The sequence below is a fragment of the Vollenhovia emeryi genome, unplaced genomic scaffold, assembly GCF_000949405.1.
Source record: "Vollenhovia emeryi isolate VEMERY1.0 unplaced genomic scaffold, V.emery_V1.0 DF939181.1, whole genome shotgun sequence".
Taxonomy (NCBI): Eukaryota; Metazoa; Arthropoda; class Insecta; order Hymenoptera; family Formicidae; genus Vollenhovia; species Vollenhovia emeryi.
The window spans coordinates 741,320-759,851 of record NW_011967185.1 but is presented as its reverse complement, the minus strand read 5'-3'; the positions used below and the strand labels follow the sequence as shown (position 1 = coordinate 759,851).

The 18,532-nt window shown below is 44.1% G+C and overlaps 1 protein-coding gene across 3 annotated transcripts in view; it reads right to left on the bottom strand.

Annotated features, from left to right (window-relative positions):
- LOC105562994 (serine/threonine-protein kinase 32A) overlaps positions 1-18,532 on the bottom strand; it is a 95,019-nt gene that overhangs the window by 9,805 nt on the left and 66,682 nt on the right. For 2 of the 3 annotated variants that reach the window (XM_012014221.1, XM_012014222.1), the window contains exons 2-3: positions 8,089-8,257; positions 4,835-5,032 (exon numbers count right to left, since the gene is read on the bottom strand). In XM_012014221.1, coding sequence (XP_011869611.1) covers positions 4,835-5,032; positions 8,089-8,221 — 331 coding nt within the window. In that variant the 5' untranslated portion in view covers positions 8,222-8,257. Of the gene's footprint in view, positions 1-4,834; positions 5,033-8,088; positions 8,258-10,340; positions 10,397-14,349; positions 14,910-18,532 lie in introns of all 3 variants that reach the window. The other variant, XM_012014220.1, reaches the window with a different exon arrangement.

Here is an 18,532-nt window from a genome sequence, read left to right as displayed (position 1 = left end):
CGACGTGGACGCAGGCCTCAAGGTGACACTTTTCGCTCCCGAGGTCGATCTCTCCTAGCAATAATTAAGCTTTCAATTGACCGCAACTGGCAACGTGTTTTTAGCACGGAAAATTTATTGCGAAAAGTATTACCTCAGCCAGGGTGTGGAACCTGGACTTTCCTACACTCTAGGCGGGCGCCTCATCAATTCGACCACTGAGGCATGATCTCTCCTAGGTCGAATTGAAACCCCGCTCCGCACGACAATACCGTCGTATAACATCCGCGGCGCGAATCCACTTGCGGAACAGCTGTCTTGTGTCGCCGGTGTGTGCCCCCGGGTGATATTTTCCCCGGGCAGCGTGCCGGGTCGCTAGATAGGACACGAACACTCGGGCGATAAGAGCCGGGACACCGGTGCGTAATTTTAAATGATGCAGAGGCAATCTCGGGATTCAAACAGCCGTCGGCCAGGTGCAGGAGGAAATTAGGATAACCCTCTTCCCCGCGACCTCCGCCCACCCCAGGGGTTCCCTTCTTCGGGATCGTAGGTGTACGTGTACATGCCTCTCACGTCCCCGAGGCGCTTCCCGATGAGACAAGCCCCCTTTCCCTACCCGCCGTCAATCCTTTCTATTAAAGCGGATCCGACCTTCAGCGCGAGCACGCACAACCCTTTTCGTCCCGCCATCCCTAGCTGCTCATCTCTGTCTCCCTTTCGATCTCGTACACTTGATCGAGGACGTCGAAGGCGGGTACATTGTGCCCGCGCATTGTTCGCCGTCGTTACCGCCACGGGCTTAATTTTCGCTTGGCGGAAAATCGATAAGGTAATCGTGCGGACGTAACCGAATACATCATTTCCTAACATTTATGCTAATGGAATTCCTCGCGGTGCCCAAGTGGCGAGTCGCCTTCGATCGCGACAATCTAATCCGCCCTGCGGATTGCTCCCGCTGCCGTTTGTTTGTTTGCCTGCAACCGGGGTTCCCTATCGCCCGACTAGCAAATGCGTACAAATCCTCGAAAAGCCGGGGATTTCGAGACGCGCCCGTATTATTTAGCTCTCAAGATTTGCTGCCGGCTTTTGCCTCCCGGCAGCCTCCGGCGCAGTCTTTAATATTTTGACAATAAATCGATATCGCCGGGGTAGCTAGGTGGAAAAAGCCGTCACCGATAATTTCTGGATCCCGGCTCGGCGCCGGAAGGGGCGGGAGGCTGAGGAGCAACATTCCCCGCGTTGATAAGCGAAGAAAAGAGCCCGGGGAAGAACTCCGGCGAGCGAAGCACCGTAGATACGCGTATATCAATACTCGGTAAAAAGTATACAATAAAATCTCGCCCTATTTATTTTATTACACGATTCCCTGAGCCGCATCGAGACCTTAAAGAGGACCGTCGAGGTCCCCGCGAAGGTAACTTCCTGACAAACGACCTTATCGGAAATGGAGCTTCCGTACGCCGCCAGTTGGCTCTCCATGCTGAGGGATAATACTTTGAGATTGTAATTTCACGAGGCATCCACATAATAGAAAATCCCCCATCGGGAGAGCGGCAGTATATTAATTCTGGCTCGCGAAGGACGTCCGTTGCAATTAGCGAGTCTGCACTCGCAGGCAATTTCCGCGCAGCCACGCGTCGCCGTGGCGTCTTGTATCGCCAACAGCGCTGCTGAATCCACATTCAGGATGTGTATTAATCTCGCGGGATTGAGGGTGAACGGGACTGGGGCGGACGTGCGCAGCCCGACGGTTAATCTCGGCTAAAACCCGGCGATTGCTCCGCGCATTGCGGCGCGAATTTGCGAATAATCTCATCCGCCGCGCGAAATTCAGTTGCCGAACGATAATCCGGTCTTGCCTGCGCCCGGGAGTAACCGAATCACGGGCGCGATTAGAAACGTTTGTCCGCGGTGACGCCGACATCGAGACCGGAATCCGAATCGGTGCTTGATACGCAAACGAGGGCGCGTCGGCGAAAGCTCGACCGCGAGTTTAATGTCGGCTATCTTGACATTCGCGACACGTTAGATTCTCGCACGACGAGAGTCTCCACGTTAGAAATTTACTTTTGCTTGTTATTTTGCACGAGATTTGCATTCCAAGGCACCGGAGGAGCAGAAAAATGTGCACGGAACAAAAAATTAGTAGAATAAGATAGTATAATAAACAATAGGGGGTTTTATTAAAAAAATTGAAGGTGATCTTCACGTAACCTTCAAATGACTATCCAACGTCAAGTCAATGGCACCACCTTATGTCCCCCTTCGAACCAAACAACTTTTGTTCGAAAGGTTTTTCCGTACCTTTCATATTTTTGGAGATATTTGCGTGAATCATTAAAAATGAGACACCCTGTACAGTAGAACCTAAGACAGTAAACGAGGTCGAACTGCAAGTACAAAATTTACTCCTACTTTAAAACTGATAGTGTCGGAAGTTTCTACTTTTGCCAATTTATCATTAAAGTAGGTCCTTTTAAGTAGGAGCTAAAAAAAGTAGAGTAAAAGAATCAAGGGAGGCGTAAGAAAATATAATGTCATCAAAGTAGGTTATTGCTGGTCTATGTAGGTGTCTAGGTCAGCTAAATAGGTGTAAATTATCCCTGAAAGTGTCGAAATAGTACCAAAATTTTGACTCGGGTTGCAGCACAAAGCAATGTAGACGCGCCTACTATTTATACGGTAACATTTTAATTTTAGTTATTTTTGCCTCTGCCGGTCTTCCTGTGTATTTGAATACAAAACTATGATAAATATTGCACCTCGAGAGAATAAACTTATTCTTCCCCCCCCCCCCCCGGAAAGCCTCCCGCTTCCTCTCTCGCACGTTGATGATTTTATTATTTGCTCTTTCGGCCAATTTGTAAACGCGTTCGTGCGATAACTAACGCGATCAGGTTCAAAGTTTATTTACGCGAGCCACATTCACCGCGGACGCGGTTACTCGAGTCTCATTCCATGTTTACACTAGGTACGACTTTCCCATTGTGTTAAATGAAACTCGGAATCGGGTGGCCATTGTTTAAGCCGTGACTCGAAACAGAAGTGGGGCGACTGACGGCCGATTTGCGTTTGTCGCGGAGATTACGTCGCGCCCTTAAGAGGATGCTAAAGTCATCTGTTTTATCGACACATTCGAATATAGTTTTTGCGCTGCTGAATCTTTTTATTAGTTTTTACGCCTAAAATAATACCAGGATAAGTTGCGGACCGCATAGCAGAACGTTTTTATACTTGAAACACTCGGGTCAGAAGTCTAATGAGAAAGATATTGATATTTGAAATTTTCGATTTTTTAATTGTGAGCAATTTGAATTTGGCTTTATAATATTACAAAATTCTTCCACGCGATTACAGTACGCGTAAAAACAAAGCGGGGGGTTCACGATTTTATATAAAAAACGAAGAGAAATAAAAAATATCAGCATGTGAAGCCTAGCCACAATTATTACTTATAAAACGATATTTTTAATTTCTCTTCGTTTTTTATATGTATAAAGTCGTGAACCCCCCGTTTTGTTTTTACGCGTACTGTAATCGCGTGGAAGAATTTTGTAATTTTATAAAGCCAAATTCAAATTGCTCACGATTAAAAAATTGAAAATTTCAAATACCAATATCTTTCTCATTAGACTTCTGACCCGAGTGTTTCAAGTATAAAAACGTTCTGCTATGCGGTCCGCAACTTATCCTGGTATTATTTTGGGCGTAAAAACTAATAAAAAGATTCAGCAGCGCAAAAACTATATTCGAATGTGTCGGTAAAACAGATGACTTTAGCATCCTCTTAAGCCCTTTTTCACGCCGATCTTCCCATTAAAATTCACTGAACGAGCAGCGTAGCTTTATTTAATGGACGTCGATTTCACGCGATATCATAATTAAATATGGGTCCATTCATCCAGAATTAATAATTGATTTTAATAATTAAAAGCTCTCGCGCGATAATGCACCATCGTATACATGCAAATGCGTACACGCAGTGTTTCTGTGGATGAAACAATCGAGCAATTTACGAGTTAAAACTCGAAATTAAATTCGTATATAGTTGCCAAATAAGAGACGCTGCATTGAACTTAATTATTTATATGCGAAATATATTGCTTGTCATATTTCCGAGTGTTTTCCCCGAGATACGCGGTGGGGAAAAGAAAACCCATTTGCGAAATGAAGTCCTCTCAGGGAGATTAATTATCCTGATCCGGATAAATAAACTATTCAAGCTCGTGTTATGCGAAAGCACGTGGAAAAGTCGTGGGACAATAAACGAGCAAACGAGAATGCTGCGGAAATTAACGGAGCGTTTTGCGCTGCGCAGAGTCAAAAAATAAGTGACGACACAGGAGGAAATGAGCTCGTCGCTAATAGATAAAAATAAATTACGGCGCTAGCTGAACTGGTTCTCTAACCGATCAGAGAATAAAACATGAAGAAAGTGTAGCGTTGCAAAAAGCGAAAATTACAACGAGTCACAATAAGTTTAACAAGGGGGCAGACACATCGAGCTTGAAAGCAATGAGCCAACGAATAAGAAAGTTAGAGTGTAGCAAATAAAAATAGTCGATACCGTCCATGTGAAGTCGAGGGTGTGTAAAAACAGATAAGAGGAGAAAATAGATAGTACAAGTACGGCCCGTAGATAAAAGGGTGCCCGCGATCGATTCCCCGTGCGGAAGCGAGAACGAATTGAGTCGTAAAAAATATGAGGAGAGTTGTCGTCGGAGATGTGCGAATTACGTTTCACCCGGTCGCAAATGTGTAAATTCATATCCGCGTTATCCCCGCGGGGCTGCAGTCGGCTGCAGCTGGCGCGGATAAAGATAGGAGCTGAAGAAGAGATCATCGGACTCACCCTCCTCGTCCAGCAGAATATTGTCCGGCTTGATGTCCCGATGGATGATCCGGTGGGTCTGCAGGTAGTCGAGCGCCAGTGCAATCTCGGCGACGAACAGCAGGACGCTCTCCTCGCCGAACACGACCTCCTGCTGGATGTGGTACCTCAGGTCGCCGCCCAAAAGCAGATCCGACACCATGAAGAGGTCCTCCTCGTCTGCAACAGGAGGGACAGGCGGGCGTAATCCTCTCCTCCTACGCAACCCCTTTCCCCAAGGTCACCCTCTTTCGTCACGTTCGACGAGCGCGCGCTCGCGAGACGAAAGCGGCGCGTGGTCGTCGAACGGTTGACCGATCAATATTGACCCAGTACAGTCAGGCACAGAGTTCGGGGGATGCGTTATTGTCTCGATATATTTCGCGTACGGTACGATAAAACCGATCGCGAACAATGCGCGGTACGAGCCGCCTCTCTCGGCAAACAGGCGCGCCGCGTAACCGCACGCGCGAATTCTGTGTGACGCGGGGCCTCTGTTAAAAACGTTCCAAGGACGGAAATCGATGGACACGGCAATTTCCCTGGTTCGCGTGTAATATCGTTAATCGCCGGCAAGCTGTTGAATAAATTCCCAGCGAGTAATTTGCATCATTTACGTGAAATCACCGCGACTTTATTATCCCGTTATGCACAATTTGCCTCTTTCACCCGATGCAGGGCGCTGCCAATGAGCATTTATCGGCGATATTCTTTCGCCGAGATACAAATTAAAAACGTTAAAGCGATTAAGGTATTGGAACACAAAGCCTCTGTTAAAATTAAACGCTACGTTCAATTTCTGTCCACGTGTCGGCTTGTCTCATATATTCCGCGTATATTGGCAAATGCGGAGAATGGCGCAGAGCGATATCCTTCGCGAATGATCGACGCGAATGAAAATAGAAAGCACGGCAGCTCTCGGCACGAGACAACTTTTAACTTGATTTTTCTATAGACACAATTCTATCTCAACACGGAGTAATCTGCTAATTGTCGCACGATATTAACAGGGTTGGGAAAGTTACTTTGTGAAAGTATCCGGTTGCAGTTGCAGGTTTTTCGCTAAAAATGTAACTGGTGACAAGTTGCAAATTACCAATTCTGAAAAGTAACGCGTTACTCAAAAACGTAACGAATCGTTACTTTACGTTTACTTTCTTGCAGTAAAAATGAAAATATCAAATATGCATTTGAATTGCGAAGCGTCGATAAAAGCGTTTACGCGCAAATGCAAGACCTAATGCGATCTATGGAGGTTGAAAAAAAAATAAAGCAATTATTAATGTAACTATTAAATTAGTTATTAGTTATCGAAAAATGTAACTGAGATAAGTTACAGTTAAAGATGGAGAGAAAGTAACGAAGTTAAGTTAGTTACCAAAAAGAAAGTAACCGTAACTGTAATTTCGTTACAAGTAACGAGTTACTTCCCAACCCTGGATATTAACATTTACATGTACGTGTTAGTTGGATGTTTGTACAAGCTAGATGCTACAGAAAAATCTTTCACAACTGTATTAGGTATAGAATAAACTGTAATTACGTTATTTATCAAACATTTTAACAAACTGCGCAATTATAAGTTTAAAATTAATTAAAGTCCGGAAAGATATGCACGACTGATATATATTTTTTTTACTTTCAGTGAGGTCGCAATTATATCCTCCGCTCGCTTGTATTTGCTCCATTATAATATCATCGATTTCTTTTTCGCGCGCAGGACTCCAGTGATTCTTTTGCTCGCGCTCTTCTGTTATTTAAAAATTATACCGCGACCTATCCATCAAAATCTTTGACGACAAAAAATTCGATAACATTCGTTTCGTTATTTACAAGCCACGTCCGAGCATCTCGTTTAATATATGAGCCACGTAGAGAGCCGGTGGACTGATGAGACTCTCATTAAAGTCTTCACGGCAACTGCGAGTTTCATATTGCTCGTTTTTGCATAAATATTTGCACCATCCGTATTCCCGAGAGGACGTCGAGAGGACTCGGCTTCTTTCAATAAAGTGCTGTGTGTTTTTGCGAGATAAGCGTAATCGTTTAATACGCGTTTGTCGACTGGATAAACAAAAAAAAATCCGAAAAAGAGACATCACGCCCGTGGTTTCGCGCGATAACGAGAATATCGTGCTTTTCGCACTTTAATATTTGCTTTATCCTCTTTACATAAAAAAGACAAAGTCCATTGATGCCGTAAGGATTGGCGAATAATTCAATCGATTCCGGTGAAAGATGGAAAAATACAGTAACAATAATTGAACATTGCAATGTCAATGAAATAATTAGCAGATTAAAACCTCCTTAAATATGTGAGAGCGGATAAATTTGTTTTCAACAGAAATTCGGAATTTAATTATAAGGATATTAAATGGACGGGCGGTGAGAGAAATTACCAGCGTTTAATAAAAATCCGTTTAAAATGTTCAACGAGTTCTTTTTGTAAATACCTAAATTTCATTCCGCGAACGTTCCCCTATTTCCGTGTTCGTTTCCTCGTGGATTTGAATTCGCGGGATAATTATCCATCATTGTGCACTGCCTTTCATTATCGCGATCTTTATTAATTCATGAGAAAAGGCGATTGTTACACATTTAATTCGCAACAAGATATTATAATTTTAGCACAAATTGCAATTCATCGCGACAAGGGAGAATCACGCATGTGTAGTACTGCGCAGGCACGATTCTTTACTTTTACGATGGTGTAAGACAGAGAAAGAAAATCTTCTTAAATCTCTCTCTCTCTCTCTCTCTCTCTCTCTCTCTCTTCACAAGCTTCGGCTTATTTAATGGGACGCTCAGTCTATATTTACTATGTCTATGTACTAAGGCCTGGTTTTTCATTTTCTGGTTAATTGTCAACCAGAAGTTAGTCGACTCTCTATCTCTTCTCAGATAATAATATAAAAAAAAGATGGAGAGTCGACTGAACTTTGGTTAACAATTGACCCAGAAAAACTGGGCCTAAGAGATTCACAGCCCCTCCGTATAAAGCTATTATTTGTGTTAATTTCTTTGAGATCAGCTGATCAAAGCCGAACTTTTTTTCTCAACGCAAAATATCGCGCTGTCAACGTTTCTCACAGCGACAAAAGAGATGAAAGGACGGAGTTAATAGAGGATTCGTGAAAAAGTTCTTCCTGCGGAGCAGCTGTGTACATTTTACGCGTTTCCCACGAGATCTGGAAGAATGACTCGAAGGTTGATCGATGGCTCGGAAAACGATTTACCTTGGAAGCTGAACCATAAATTCACCAAGCAGGGATGCTCCAACTTCGACAGGATCTCCACCTCCCTCGCCACATTCTTCAGGGCGCCCCGTTCCGCGCATTCGTTTTTATGTACGTACTTCATGGCGTACATGCTGCCGGTACTGTCACGTTTTTGCACGATGCAGACCTGTTAGCAGAAATTGCACCGAAACTTAATTCCGCCCAGCGAATTCGTGCCATCCGTCGCTAAAGCCGTCTGGCCGCGTGCAAGTTTCCCCGAGTCTCGGCAAACTGAAGATTCGCGGAACATTTCATTTCCTTGCGGAATAATGGGCAGCTAAAACGTTCTTCGTTTCTTTATCTGGACGCGATATACTGCGGTACTGATGTTTGCTTTACTCCGCTCTTGTATCGCTCCAAAAAAGATTCTTAGCAAATCATGATTAGCTACACGGAAAGACCGGCTGAGGCAAAAATAACCAAAGTTAAAATGTCGCCGTATAAATAGTAGGGGCGTCTACATTGTTTTGCGTTGCAACATTCGCTAAGGCCGGTATTCATAGTCCGTTCTTATATTTAAGATCATCTTAAGTATACTCTTAATGTAGTAATTATTAAGTATACTCTTATATAAATTAAGTATACTCTTATAACTTTTCAACCAATCACAGAGCCGTATTGGCGTCTTAAGACAATACTTAAGATGATACTGAAATAAGAATCGACTATGAATACCGGCTTAAGTTTGCTGCACAAAACGCACAAACAGTTGTCTTCACAAACCAACATTGGTATGATAAGCAGTGAAGACAACTATTACTATTTATTGGGGCTGTGCTAACCCTAATTATCCACGACGGACTCGAGCGTTCAGTTTCTTTGGGAATTTTACAGACAGTGTGATGGCGCGCCGGTTTACCGAGAGATCAGCTCGCTAACCAGAACCACTTCCATCCACGATACCCTGAAATAGAGACCCCGTAATCAGAGACTGGCCATAAGAGTTCGTCAAATTCCTGCGAGTGAGAGAGAAACACGAGCTATCTCACTCTCCTACGATCGTAACGAAACGGAATTTAACGAACTCTTCTGGCCAGTCTCTGATTACAGGGGTCTCTACCCTGAAAATGCGGATAGCAACCCTAATTGGACATGTGATAACCATATCGGTCTCTCCGTGCGCGGTAGCGAAAAATTTTTTTTCAGCGTGAAACTTGCACACGGGAAAAAATGTAGCCGCCGTAGCTGAAAACTGCAAGGCGGCAACTAAATTTTAGTTGGAAAATATGAGCAGCTAATATTTAGCTGCGATAGCTAATATTTTACTACTGTGCCTATTACGTTAGGTGCGACAGCAAACCGTTTGCTGTGGTTTCGAAATTTACAGCTACGGCAGCAAAATATCTTTAGCAAATCATGATTAGCCGTGGCGGCGAACTTTTTTCTTCAGCGTCTAATTACGTGTTATTCGAGGAAAGAAACATTTTGTAATTTTTTTCGTAAAAAAATCTCGAATAAACGGAGAACAGTTTCAAGCCGCGAACGACAGCGGGGTCGTCCGTTATAAAAATTTAATTCACTCTAATGTTTATTCAAGAATAGGCGGCGTCGCGCACTCGCTTCCCCATAAAAAAAATGGGTGAACGAGTTTCAGAATTTCTGCAGCGACCATACCCGATAGATGTAAAAGCGCACCGAGGAACGCACTTTTTTTTTACGATCAGGAGCGCGAGGCATTTTATAGCGGCATAAATGCAATTCGTGCTTGTCGCGTTCTTGCGTTACGAACCGAATAAACACGCGCCCGTTGGTCCGCGCCGCGTTCTTCAAACAATACATTTACGTAGTAAACGCGTTCGGCAACGGACTACGTGCGATTCGCGCGGCTCAACGGAGACGGGACTGTGTGTAATGGCAACAAAAAAAAAAGACAAAAGTCCTGCAGTTCATTTTCGAGGCTCGGCGCGTTTTCCGCACGGACGGGAAGCGACGTGTAAATTACTTTACCGTTCGATTAGCGAGACCGCGCAGAGCGCCTGCGTAAACGCGAAAGAGTATATGCCGGCCGGACCGACCGCGGGGGATTTCCGTCCGGGATAAACGGCGCGGGGAAATCGTAATCTGTACCGATTCCAAAATCATCGAATACGCGAATAAAAGCCGCGAGAACGCCCGGCTCGGTTTGTAGCGATACCCCCGTGCGGTACATCCCTCCCCCCCCCCATCCCCCCGTCGTGATCCTCGCCGGAAAGCAACTCGCAGCGACGTACCTTGCCGAAGCTGCCTTTCCCAATGGCGCGTAGGATTTGAAAATGATCGAAATTCACTGCAACAGAGAAATGCGAATCAATTGAGGCGATGCGAAATGGCGAATTTAACGGTGAGCGGGCGCATTGACTCCCCCGCTAATGAAGCGCAGTCGTAATGGTGGATGGATAATCGCAATGGCTCACGGGGCATTCGTGTCTATGCAGTATGTTAAACTCTCGACGCTAATCGGGATCAGCTCTCGTCGGCACTGGCAATTTGAAAATTGCCCTTTGTGTGAGACGCGAGAGGGTATCTTGTTGAACGCAGCAGCTCATGGCTACGGGGTGTCTGGGAAGTTGCCGAGGCCAATGTCATTTTCCGAGAGAAAAGTCGGCAATTTTATTCTGGCTGCGGTGGAAGCGAGCCCGTGCGTGTCAAAACGTGTGAACTGGAAGCGCGATGGAAGAAAAGGTCTTCCTTATCGAGTCCTTCTAGAGGAAAAGATGTGTACAGTAGATTATGGGAGATTTCATGCTAAATACAGAACATGAAAGTTACGAACGAAAAGATAAGAATTCATTATTTAGTTATATTTATGCGTTGCGTCACCTCATTTTTTGGTAATCCATTAAAACAGTTTTTCCGTAAAAATGGTTATTTTTAGCAGAATTATCGACAATTTTATGCATAATTTTATGGAGTTATTCAAGACCTTACGCGCTTCGAAAATATTTATCACCAGCTTGTTTGACTGTAAGTAGAGGACAATCCCTTATTACGAGGTAAGCTTTTAATATGAGATAGCAGGTTTTCAATATTCAGAAACTCCGCTATCTCATATTAGGAGCTTATCCCATAATTAGGGACTTCCCTCTACAATTTTCGTTTCACCATTTTGTATACCGAATAAATAAACTGGTATACAAACGTTTTGTTGAATTTTATTTACACCCATTAAAAATTGCCGACTCTCCTCTTTCCAAAGCGATATATTTGTTTCTCTAATAACTGCGTGCATCCGTAAATAATAGTTTCAGCAACTTCCCATGGGACACCCTGTACGTTTTAATTAAACCGCCCCTTTGGCGAAAGCGCGGAACTCGCGGTTCTAGCCAGGGGTCCGTCGCTCCCGCAAAAAAAAAAATTCGAAACTGTTTCGAAACTGCAGCGTCGATATACGTAAACTGCAGATCCTGGCAGGGATCGATCTCGGCGGATGCATGAACGCGTAGTTTATATTGCACCAACACGCAGTATCTGTTCTCCCCGAAATAGCATAACCGCGGCGGAGAGGCGCGCAGCGACTCGAGAACTTCGAGCTTGATCTTCTCCAGATTCGACTTACGTGGGAACTCGCCTTCTCGCCGCAGTAAAGTTAATCGAGCCTGAAGTAACAAGAGAGAGAGAGAGAGAGAGAGAGAGAGAGAGCGTGATAATGCGAGACACGAGAGATTTAATCAATTTTCAAGTATTATATTTCGCAGTCGTTTCGTTTCGACATGCTTGCAAACGATTGTAGATACGCTTTTTCCATAATTCTATTTATTATTAAATTTTCGCGTTGCTCGACATTATTTCAAAATATTGGAAAACAATTAATATAAGTACATTGAAAACAAAATTGCAATTATAAATATACGTTTAAAAGAAAGTAAAGGCGAGACTCCGTTAAAGTTATTGACCGACTCGGCAGTTATACGAGTGCGAGAAAAGCGACATTTTCAATATTCGCCACTGAGGCTGAAAGGCGAGTCGCGCCTCCGAGAAAGAGTCCGCGGAGGAGGCGCCCCTTTTTCCAAGAATGTAATTACAATAGGATTGAATTATTGGATTTTTCCAGGCGGGATTAAACGTTGCGCGATATACAACCGACAGGGAAAAGATTTATTAATAGCCCCGGCAACAGCTCGATAGTCTGTAATCGAGTCGTAAGCGAGGACTTCGACGCGACGTCGCGCCGTATCGCGCGCGCATTTCGCGAGATATGGCGAAAGCTACGGCCTCAGCGAGGTATAAACGCGATAGAATAAGGCGATCTCCTGCGAAACGGTGCAAGTTGTCGATGCGTATCCGTTCGCGCAAGAATTCCAGCTATGCGAATTACACGATACCAAGCGGAGCGATATAACGCGGAGCGGCATCTCTATAACTGATATCTACATATTTCATAACGTCTCGGTAATAAATATAACTCGAGGATATAAGTTTCATTAAATCATCAATTAATTAAGGACTCTCGAAGTTGACGAGTAACAAGGACAGGGCTTTGAGAATCAAGTGGTTATTTGTGCGTGAATTAACGTTACGTATAGGGAGAATTTTCTCTTAAAATTTACCTCGAAATTCGTGCAATCGTGGGACAACGTGGCATTTTGAAGATCTTTATGTGAGTTTTTTGAAATTTTGCCGTACTTTCTAGTGAAATTTCTAGTAAATACATCAAATAAATACATTCTAGTAAAATTTTTTTCAAATGTTACTATATAATCTACTAGTAAATTTTTTTTAAATTTACCGTACATTCTATTAGTGATTTTTTTTTTGAAAATTTACCATACATTCTACAAGTAAATTTTTTTGAAATTTTACCATACATTCTAGTAGTAAGATTTTTTTTAACTTTTACCATACATTTTGCTAGTAAAAAACTCAAAATTCTTCGAAATGCCGTGTTGTCCCACGATTACACAACTTTCAGGATAAGTTTTAAGTTTTAAAATTACAAATTTTCTCGGTGTAGCAACTAACAATCCAATACAAATGACGAACCGTGCGCTTCGGCTTTTCATGAAGCCATCCTCAGCGCGACGCGGTGGTAGACAAATTAAATAATCTCACGCTCTCCGATGAGCTTAAGGGAAGTACAAAAGTTTTATGTGTAAAGATAGCGCATTTTGGGGAGAAAATACTAGAAGAATTCTGTTAATATTTAATTTAAATTAGCAAAATATTTAGACTGGAAATAAAGATCGGCAATTCGGAGTAGAAATAAAAGTCGGATTGTCGGGCAAAGAAAAGTGATATTCACTAACCGAGCCAAGTTCAGAGGACGTCCAGATTGGCAATCTGAAGCCCCGGGTTGGAAACTGATTGATTGAAACTGAGATGATTTTTACACGGCAATGGTTGATATAATAATCGAGATACAATGATACAATTAAACCGCGGCCCCGATTCCAACTAACAACCGGGGGCTGTGGTTTAATTATATCAAGCACCGCCGCGTAAAAATCATTTCAGTTTCCGATGTCTTTCCCGGAGCTTCAGTTTGTCAATTTCACGTACCCTGGATTCAGTCCGGTGAGTGGATTTCACTTTTCCTATGCCGATCAATCCCGACTTTTATTTCTAGTTCGAATAATATCTTGCAGACTATGAATACCAACAGAATTGTCCCGGCATTTTCTCTTCAAAATACGCCACCTTAGTACATTCAGTTTTTAAATATTCGCCTTATGCTCGTCGGAGAACGTGACATTATTTAATTTCAATCGAGATAAAAATCTATACAAGTTAGCTTACCTAATCATGTCTTTTCCTCGTGTTTGTTATGTAATTATTAATTAAGCTTCTGATTAGTTGCTTTCATACTTTGATCAGCGGATGTTATTTCTAGAGTTGATACCGTTTATTCATACCGTCAGTTAAATTTAGATAAACACTATAACAATCTCAATTAGATAATAATTAAAAAATAGCATTTTTTGTTATTTGAAAGCAACGTTCACGTTACTTTGTGTATGTACTCGTCCTCGTAATAAATAGAAAATAGGCATTCCTCAAGTTACAACTGATGCAACAATAAAGAGCGGCAAGTCGCTCCTTTTCGAACATGCTCGAAGTCGAGAGCTGCGGCCATTCTTTCCGCTACTTCATAAAATATCAGATTCGACCGCATTGTACGCATGTCTAGGTGCGTCTATATGTATGTAACCGAGAGCCAATCCTCATCATTTCCGCGTAACATGCCCGCGGCTCATGAAAGATTCGCGCGCTCTCCTTTCCGCGAGCCAGACGAGAGAGTATTACCTTCCTCTCCGGGGGTGGGCGCGCTCCGGGTCGATTGATTGGCACCCATTTTTCCTCAATGGACGTCGGACCGGTCGGACGTACGCGTCGGCGGGCGTTGTAAGTCGCATCGGTGCGAGCGCACTGCCGACGAAGACGACGACGGCGATGAGACCCGGTCGGCGCGGGGAGTCTCATATTTCCGCATTGTCACGGCGCCGCGACGCCTCGTCGCGCGGCCCCACCTTCATCGGGCGGCGCGCACCATGTCTTCCACGACCGGGCGGAGAAACGGACAGGGGAGAAAGTGAAGCGGCCGCCACGTGCGCCGAATGGTCTCTCGTTAAATCCGTCGGTCGCTGATCGAGGCCGATGTCCCGCGGGGAGCGGCGGGGCCGACGCCGGCGTTAATTAGCGGCGGGCCCACCGCTGCTGATTCGAGCGGCTTAATTAACGGATCGCGCTAACGCGCGTGATAATTGCAGGCACCGTCGATGGTCCCCCGGCGAAAATACGGGGCACTTGCTCGCGGCACATCGGATCTTACTTGCGACGTGGACGACGACGACGACGACTGATCCCTGTAACGAATGTATCCCACGTGATTACTCCTCGTCACTTTAATTGCCTTTCGGTCGAAGTAACAGAGCACGACGGGCGACAGCTGTGTGGCGCGATGAATGATACGAGACGTCGTCAAATTAGCGAGCTTATACCGGGTTGATTGGAAGACGAATAGAACGACCTAATTAAACCCGATTGTGGTTCCCGCAAACGTTTACATGATCAATATTAAATGTACCAGCCATGCATCGGATTAAAATTCTATTATCGAAACATGCACATTCAACCCTATGCGGCTTTACATCAAATTGGCGAGGACGTCGCGTTGGCGAACTGTATTTCTGGGATTTGCATAAATTCCGCCGAGTAATAAGACTCTTTGATTCGCATTGGGCCAGCCGACTACGTTGTAAAAAAGTTACACGTAAAATTGCGATTATTGTAGTGGCGTAATATTGGGGCCATCTATCAAAGGTGTATATTTACATACGTCAGTAAAGTTACTCCTTGTAGGTAAAAGTATTACCTTACATAATAAGTGAACTGCTTGCTTTTAATTGTATAAACTTTATAATTTTGTGTAATTTTTCACCATGTATAAACAATTATTTACACAACAAAGAGTAAAAATATTTTTGTAAAAGCACATGAATTTATATATTTCCGTTATTAATAGTGTAATCGCTACGCTTATTATGTATGTAACTTTACATATCTTTTTTTACAGTGTAGTACTTAATTTCACTTGCGAGAGAAATAATTTGGCCCACAAAGACGTAGTGGCAGCCTCTTAAAGTCAATGAATCGTCACTGAAAAGCAGATAATAGTCGCTAATCACAGTCATAATCCACTGATTGATTTTAAGAGAGCGAGGCCCGGTTTCACCAACGTCGCTTAGCTTCAGGCGTAGTTTAATTTGTTCTTTGTCCCTTTCCAACTTACTTTAGAAAGAGACAAACGCGAATTAAACCAACAAGCTTGTGAGCTTAAATTTAAGCGACGTTTGGTGAAACCGGGCCTAAGGGAAGGATGCACGTAATAATTTTCTTGTCTACTCGCGCTGGAGATCGAGATGTCAACGATGAAAAATTGTTCGTGCGTCGACGTCGAAAATAAATGGAGGAGAAGGTGTACTGCAAAGTGCGGACGAAGAAAGATGGGAGAGTGAAAAATAAAAGGGATATACGGTAACGGCGATGAGGCCTGGTTTTCAAAATGCTAAAACTATCCCCATCGAATGACAATGGAGAGCTCTCTCGCGTGAATGAATTCTGGAGTGTCCTCGTGGTGGGTCTCGATCGAGCGCGAACAATCGCTCGTTTCTCTCCGTCAACGAGACAACGGGCCCTCCCCTCTCGTCACATTGTATTAATCGACGGATTTCGGTGCGCGATTCTATGGCGTACTCGTGCACCGCCGGGCGTCGGCCGCCAATTAACAGCGTTGATTAGTTGGTGCGGGCGCAGCAAACACGTTGACGTATAGCTGCCACCCGAAACTGCAGCTCGAATGAAGACCCCGTGCGTTAGACCCTGTATGCGCACACGCGTTCGACGCTGTACACGTCCGATTATGCTTCTTCATCTTCGACCTAATTACATCCGCGGGAGCGCGCTTCATTATCCGTCGACACATTATTTTAACGGGTCGCTAATGAGTGCGATCGACCGCGGGTGGGACGCCGAACGATTATAAAATCAATCGCGCCGATGGAAGAATGGAGAATCTTTCTTTTGCGTCTTTATGTCGACATGGAATGACGCGAGGATAAATTTCAAGAGATACACTCTAAGGGCCAGTTTCACAAACGCCGGCTAACTGTTGACCAGAGTTCAGTCAACTCCCTATCTTTTTCTATCGTATTATCTAAGAAGAGACTGAGAATCAATTTACCTTCGGTCAGCAGTTAACCGACGTTTGTGAAACTCGCCCTTAAGCTTGTACCGTGCAGTACCGCCATATTCGAGGTACAAATTTCTAAGTACAATAGAGACTCGAGAGTTACGCGCTGATGGAAAATACTTTTCCCGATATATTGGCACGAGGTATAAATATACGAGGTAATAATGAACATATAACGATCAATTGGAGGTGCCGCTCTATGAATTCACGGTACCTTCTTTCCGTACCTCCTGGACCCGGTTTTTCATTTTCTGGTTAACGTTGACCAGAGGTTAGTCGATTATCCTCTCAGATAATGATACAGAAAAAGATGGAGAGTCGACTAACTTCTAGTTAACAGTTGACCAGAGAATGAAAAACCGAGCCTTAAAGTAGTACGAGATAGAAATGTACTTCTAAATGTTTGTTCCCGAGTCGAAATCTTGGTACTATTTTGACACTTTTAAGGATAATTTACACCTTAGCTGATCTATACACCTGCATAGACCAGCAATAACCTACTTTGATGGCGTTCTATTTTTTACTCCTCCCTTGAATCTTTAATTCTAAAAATTTACTTTAGCTACTTTGATGCTAGATTGGCAAAAGTAGAAATTTCCGACACTGTCAGTTTTAAAGTAGGAGTCAATTTTGTACTCGCAGTTCGATCTCTTTCACTGTCTCAGGTCCTACTGTATAATATAATTGAAGGTTCAACACAGGGCTAAAATTTCGACTCGGGTCTCCATGCCAGATAGGCATTTGCTACACTCTTTCTGTGTTGAGCCACACTCGTGATCGCGTAGATAATGCACCTTCTCCAAATAAAACTCGTAAGGGTTGAGTGCAGATACGAATGTTCTTCGAAATGTCAGTCTTGATCGAACAAAATTTTGATTGAGGTGAAAAAAATCATTTGTTCGAAATGAAATAAAAAAATTCCAGTAAGGTACAAATTCAAAGAAAATTTGTTTGATTTCGAAGAAACTTGTTTTCTGGGTGCTCTGCCGACAAGTGTGATTACCGTTGCGAATCCAGCCCTCATTAGGGCTGTCGTGCGAGCGGAAAGTGCGCGCGAAGGTACTCGCGATCGAATTTGGCGACAGGTAAGCGATATATTAAATTTGCACCGTCGGCGAGACGCGTCGGACGCGGGGAAACGCGATGCATTTCTCACGTCGCTGCACACACGTCGTTCTTCGAGGCGTCGTGTACGACGTTGCACCCTCGGTGTCAGCGCGTTTCTCATTGCTCGGCGCGTGCTGGGTCACTCACGTGCGCCACATCTTGCGAGGTAACATCCTTACCGCAGCCCGTCATTAAACGAACGAGCCGCGGGACGGTAATGGGCGTTTCGAGCTCATGCTGTCGCCGCGCGTACCTCATCCACATTTTATCTTCCTTTCGCTCGCCGACGATCGTACACGGATAAACAAACGGTAATCCCGATATGATCGATACGGGGAACAATGCGCGCACGTTAGCGGCGTAACGAGTCTAAATTGCTTCTTGGCCTCTCGGTTTCAGGCCGCGCGGCGCTGCGCTGAAGCGCCCCCATTTTACAGACAGATTTGCACCGCCGTTTGCATTCATGGTGTCGCAATCCGTAATCGGGCCGGTAACTTGATCCGCGGGAGGATCGTCTGGATTGTGGGAAAGTGGAGTAAAAATAAAGTCTAGATATCGGAAAATTATTATCGTTTAGCGCCCGCAACGGCGCGGAGCGGCTGCGAGCCGCGCGGCCGGGGGTTTCTCTCC